The following is a 6,230-nucleotide window of genomic DNA, read 5'->3' on the forward strand; positions in this document are numbered from 1 at the left end:
TTAGGGATACAGGTTAAGGGGTGGCGCAAGCCAGTATGTTGTTTACAGATGCTGAGATCACAGTCACTGCAAGGTCCAATATGTTTAAAAAAAAAACATTCACAAAGAGAGACTTGGGGTAGAACCGCTGCTCCTTCGCCTGGAGAGGAGTCAGCTGAGGTGGTTCGGGCATCTGGTTAGGATGCCTCTCGGGCGCCTCCCTAGGGAGGTCCTCGATGCACGTCCCACTGGGAGGAGACCCCGGGGCAGACCAAGGATCACGTCTCACTGGGAGGAGACCCCCGAGGGCAGACCAAGGACCAAGTCCCACTGGGAGGAGACCCCGGGGCAGACCAAGGATCACGTCCCACTGGGAGGAGACCCCCGAGGGCAGACCAAGGATCACGTCCCACTGGGAGGAGACCCCGGGGCAGACCAAGGACCACGTCCCACTGGGAGGAGACCCCCGAGGGCAGACCAAGGATCACGTCCCACTGGGAGGAGACCCCGGGGCAGACCAAGGATCACGTCCCACTGGGAGGAGACCCCCGGGGCAGACCAAGGATCACGTCCAACTGGGAGGAGACCCCGGGGCAGACCAAGGACCACGTCCCACTGGGAGGAGACCAAGGCGCAGTTGGAGGAAACACAACGACTCGCTGGCCTTGGAACATCTCAGGATCCCCCAGGAGGAAGTCACTAATGTGGCAGTTGAAGATGGACGGATGGACGGACAAAGATTGCAAAACAAATGCCTAAATAAGCTGAATAAATAGTGCAATTTTATTAAAACGACAATACATTATCAGTGTAATCTCATTTACTCCGATAATAATCAGAGTATCATTAGGTCACTGACACGCATGGATATACTGCAATAATGGATAAGTGCAAAATCATTCCAACAAAGTGTGTGTGTGTGTGTGTGTGTGTGTGTGTGTGTGTGTGTGTGTGTGTGTGTGTGCATGCGTGTGTCCGTGCGTGTGCGTTTTAAGTAGTAAAGGCTGCGTTTCACATGGACACAACAACATCACATTTCACATCGATGATTGATAAGATACCAACATAAAAAAGACAAGTTTACAGATTGTACTTTTTTCTTTTTTTTTTTTAACCCCCAAAATCCCTCTTATTAAAATTCAGACGACTGAGGTTTATACAAAACTAAATATCTCTAGGCTTGGCACTTCATGAACAGCATGTCCCATGGGGGGGGGGGTTTGTAAACACCTTCGTACCGGCCTCTTACTTTACGTCGTTGATACGTTGGCTTTTAACCAGACTTATTTAAGCTTCTTGACGTGAAGCTATCCCTTATTAGAGCTGGGACTCGATTAAAAAAATTAATCTAATTAATCAGAGGCTTTGCGATTAATTAATCTAGATTAATCGCATTTTAATCGCATATCGATATTCAACCCGAGAACAGCGAGAAACCTTTTTTTTTAAATGTTTTTTGGTATCCCAGTGAATCAACGAATAGTGACTACAGGATACCACTCGTTTTCAACATTTCACTGTCATTAATATACCTGTTGTGGAAATAATAATAAAAAGTCACCCCATTCTGTGTTGCCTAGAACTGGAGGTCTGGAAAAAAATTAGTAACAGTAACAAGTACATCTCACACATATCACAAAGCTGTACTTACTTCATATTGTTACTGTTTTTTGTCAGACCTCCAGTTCTAGGCAACACAAAATGGGGTGACTTTTTATTATTTCCAGTTTTCAGTACTATAGAAAAGCGCCCAGTGAGAAACGTTCCGCGGTGAAAAAAAAGGTGCGATTAATTTATCTGTAGTTAATCGCGATACATTTTTCTGTAGTTAATTAATCTAAATTAATCGCAATTAGTCCCGGCCCTAATCCTTATATCACCTCACATCTCTTCCCCTTCCAAGGATGGATGCAAGGCGAAAGGCGTGTTTCATTTCAAACATCACAGACCATTTAACACTGCGCAAAAAACATGGAATATGGATGTGTATATTACAGGAAACTCCGGTAAACTCCCAAATTGTACCATCACACCTGTATATTACCGTATATTAACTGTATATGCCCGTAAACTTGGGCAAAATACAGTGCCCATAATTGCCTGTTAACTCCTCTTTTCACTTACTGGCAGAGTTGTGTCACTTATTTTGCCTATTGTCCTGGCCAGTTCACACTTGTAAAAGAGACTTCAGTCTCAATGTGGTTTTTACCACAAAGGTTAAATAAAATAAAATAAATTCACGCAGTGTAAGTTCCTTTGAGTCAGTCGGTGGGTCGACAACAGCTATATTAAGGCCACGATACTCAGGCACCATTTTGGACTGAAGCCGATTCTAAAAAGTCCTCTAAATCCTGACCTAAGCTTTCTGAAAAACTTCAAATATTTATATAGCAGCATCAAAGTTTTTTTTTTCTTTTTTTTAATACTGTACATACTGTACAGAACCCCAAGAGGGGTTCCTGTCCAGAATGAGTTAAGACAATGAAGGGATGAGGGACGTAAAATACCGGGGCGGGGGTCCCGAGACATTGCCAAAGCATTTCCGGGGGTCCCCGCCCCAAAAACGTTGAGAACCCCTGCGACAGCACACCGACTAAAATGCCGATTGCTTGTGCATCGTCCCGGGCCAAATAAATACACGAATAAATACAAGACTAAATAAATAAATAAAATACATTAAAGTCGTCGTTACGCTCGATCGCACAAGGATAACATTTAAGACACTGAGGCTGTTCAAATACGATGTGTAAATATTAGTAAATCAACATACTGATGTTTTAGCAAGGTGACGATGTTTGGACGGCATGGCTATTATTAAGGGGGTGCAAGTGTCTGGTCCGACGTACTAAACAGAGCGACAGGCATTAGTCCGACGACCCCAAACCCTGACGTAACAACGCTATCCTAAACCTAAACCCATTTTTAACTGGCCACGCATGTGCCTTATACGTCGGGACTGTTAGTATCTCTGACCGACGTATGCGCCCCCGTTATTAAGACGGTGGTGAGAACCCAGCAGGTCCGTATATATAAATATAAATATAAAACGCTCTCGCTCCCTCTGCAAGAATCACAGTGGTGGAAAGTAAAGGCCTATTCATAGTCCAGTTTTCGGCGAAGAGGTGACCACCGAAACGGTGCTTAGTAAAAACAGAGAGATGTGTTTGTGTGAGCGGTGGGTGGGGTGACCACCGCGGCCTCAGTGACGTCATGTTGTAGTTTTAGTAAAACCAGAGAGATGTGTTTGTGTGAGCGGTGGGTGGGGTGACCACCGCGGCCTCAGTGACGTCATGTTGTAGTTTTAGTAAAACCAGAGAGATGTGTTTGTGTGAGCGGTGGGTGGGGTGACCACCGCAGCCTCAGTGACGTCATGTTGTAGTTTTAGTAAAACCAGAGAGATGTGTTTGTGTGAGCGGTGGGTGGGGTGACCACCGCAGCCTCAGTGACGTCATGTTGTAGTTTTAGTAAAACCAGAGAGATGTGTTTGTGTGAGCGGTGGGTGACCACCGCGGCCTCAGTGACGTCATGTTGTAGTTTTAGTAAAACCAGAGAGATGTGTTTGTGTGAGCGGTGGGTGACCACCGCGGCATCAGTGACGTCATGTTCTTCAGTGACGTCATGTTGTAGTTTTCGGTGGCCAGCTCTTCAGTGACGTCATGTTGTACTTTTCGGTGGCCACCGCGGCTTCAGTGACGTCATGTTGTAGTTTTCGGTGGCCAGCTCTTCAGTGACGTCATGTTGTACTTTTCGGTGGCCACCGCGGCTTCAGTGACGTCATGTTGTAGTTTTCGGTGGCCAGCTCTTCAGTGACGTCATGTTGTAGTTTTCGGTGGCCACCTCTTCTTCAGTGACGTCATGTTGTAGTTTTCGGTGGCCACCTCTTCAGTGACATCATGTTGTAGTTTTCGGTGGCCAGCTCTTCAGTGACGTCATGTTGTAGTTTTCGGTGGCCACCTCTTCAGTGACGTCATGTTGTAGTTTTCGGTGGCCAGCTCTTCATTGACGTCATGTTGTAGTTTTCGGTGGCCAGCTCTTCAGTGACGTCATGTTGTAGTTTTCGGTTGTAGTTGTAGTTTTCACCGCAAACTGGACTATAATGATGAATGAATAGGCCTCAACGCTCTTCGTCGCCCCCCTCTTCAATCACCGCGTCTTGCGGCTCTCGGGTCGTCCGGCCCCCTGACCGCCCCGACACGCGGGTCCTCCGTCGGCATCGAGTCCGTCCAGCTGGAGGTGTCCGCGGCTGTAGCGGCGGATCAGCGCGCCGGGCAGCAGCGCCATGCAGGCGATGCTCAGCAGCTGGGCCAGCGTCGCCCACGTGAAGATGTCGTCCAAAGACGAGATCTCCGACAGGATGGAGCCCGTACGCACGCAGATGAAGTTGTAGGGAGTCAGGCCTGTTTGGGGGGTCAGAGGTCAGATCAGAGCAGACAGAGGTCAGATCAGAGCAGACAGAGGTCAGATCAGAGCAGACAGAGGTCAGATTAGAGCAGACAGAGGTCAGATTAGAGCAGACAGAGGTCAGATTAGAGCAGACAGAGGTCAGATCAGAGCAGACAGAGGTCAGATTAGAGCAGACAGAGGTCAGATCAGAGCAGACAGAGGTCAGATCAGAGCAGACAGAGGTCAGATCAGAGCAGACAGAGGTCAGATCAGAGCAGACAGAGGTCAGATCAGAGCAGACAGAGGTCAGATTAGAGCAGACAGAGGTCAGATTAGAGCAGACAGAGGTCAGATTAGAGCAGACAGAGGTCAGATCAGAGCAGACAGAGGTCAGATCAGAGCAGACAGAGGTCAGATTAGAGCAGACAGAGGTCAGATTAGAGCAGACAGAGGTCAGATTAGAGCAGACAGAGGTCAGATTAGAGCAGACAGAGGTCAGATTAGAGCAGACAGAGGTCAGATTAGAGCAGACAGAGGTCAGATTAGAGCAGACAGAGGTCAGATTAGAGCAGACAGAGGTCAGATTAGAGCAGACAGAGGTCAGATTAGAGCAGACAGAGGTCAGATTAGAGCAGACAGAGGTCAGATTAGAGCAGACAGAGGTCAGATCAGAGCAGACAGAGGTCAGATTAGAGCAGACAGAGGTCAGATTAGAGCAGACAGAGGTCAGATTAGAGCAGACAGAGGTCAGATTAGAGCAGACAGAGGTCAGATTAGAGCAGACAGAGGTCAGATTAGAGCAGACAGAGGTCAGATTAGAGCAGACAGAGGTCAGATTAGAGCAGACAGAGGTCAGATTAGAGCAGACAGAGGTCAGATTAGAGCAGACAGAGGTCAGATTAGAGCAGTGGTCCTGAGCCTGTTTACAGCAAGTATACCACAACGCACGCACGCACGCACACACACACGCACGCACGCACGCACGGCGATAACAACACACCGCATTCATGTCTCGTAGCGTGCTCTATATAGTGGTAGTGAATCTGCAATGAATGCATGTCCCCTATGATGTCATACGCCCCTCATTTATGCATATGTGTGTGTGTGTGTGTGTGTGTGTGTGTGTGTGTGTGAGGGTGTGTGTGTGTGTGTGTGTGTGTGTGTGCGTGCGTGTACCTATCAGAACAGAGAAGAAGAAAATAGGCAGTGGGACAGCGAGGATGGGACAGGTGATGTTCAGGAACCAGTTTGGCGTCACTATAAAAAGACACAAAGCAAAGACACTTATATTTTATATTATATCATTCTGACTGAATGTATTGTTCAAAGAGTGATCTTGTTATCTAGACTATTTAAACACCAACAAGTGACAATAGAGGCTTTTATTTATTGTTTATGTATACATTTACTTACTGGGGAAGAACCGAAGGAAGAGCAGGAAGAAGAACAGACTGCTGCGATTCTCCTCCACCTGTAGGGGGCGACGGAGAGATTACAATGAATCAAACTAAACTAAATTAAAGTAAGGTATGAAAATATGCTTTTCACAAAATACAGGGAGGAGGAAAATGGATAATTCAGGTGCTTATGTGTTTAAAATGGATATATTTTTGGCTTTGTTTTTATTCAAAAGTTTTCTTCTTATTTTTTTACACCAAATAATAATGAATAATCAAACACAAATCAAACATACGAAAGAAACAAAAAACAGAAAAAAAAAAAGAAAAAGAAAAACAACGAGCTTGTAGGTCTGCTATTTTTGAAAAATCTAAGACACTTTTAGAATCTGATCTCAGGTCTGAATGGGTTAATAATGAAACTGTCAGGATGTAATAGACATTTTTAGAATCTGATCTCAGGTCAGAATG

At 46.1% G+C, this 6,230-nt stretch overlaps 1 protein-coding gene across 4 annotated transcripts in view; it reads right to left on the reverse strand.

Annotated features, from left to right (window-relative positions):
- Positions 1–739: 739 nt before the first annotated feature.
- The window catches only part of LOC310866237 (transmembrane protein 41A-B-like), a 16,609-nt gene continuing 11,118 nt past the window's right edge, over positions 740–6,230 (reverse strand). The window contains exons 4-7 of one of the 4 annotated variants that reach the window (XR_014569905.1): positions 5,776–5,833; positions 5,539–5,619; positions 3,817–4,376; positions 740–3,699 (exon numbers count right to left, since the gene is read on the reverse strand). Coding sequence is in view for 1 of the 4 variants with exons in the window: in XM_083775745.1 (XP_083631871.1) it covers positions 4,123–4,376; positions 5,539–5,619; positions 5,776–5,833 (393 nt within the window). In the remaining 3 variants the exon portion in view is untranslated. Of the gene's footprint in view, positions 4,377–5,538; positions 5,620–5,775; positions 5,834–6,230 lie in introns of all 4 variants that reach the window. The other 3 variants (XR_014569906.1, XR_014569907.1, XM_083775745.1) reach the window with 3 other exon arrangements.

The sequence above is a fragment of the Protomyctophum parallelum genome (assembly GCF_964188405.1).
Source record: "Protomyctophum parallelum genome assembly, chromosome: 10".
Lineage (NCBI taxonomy): Eukaryota > Metazoa > Chordata > Actinopteri > Myctophiformes > Myctophidae > Protomyctophum > Protomyctophum parallelum.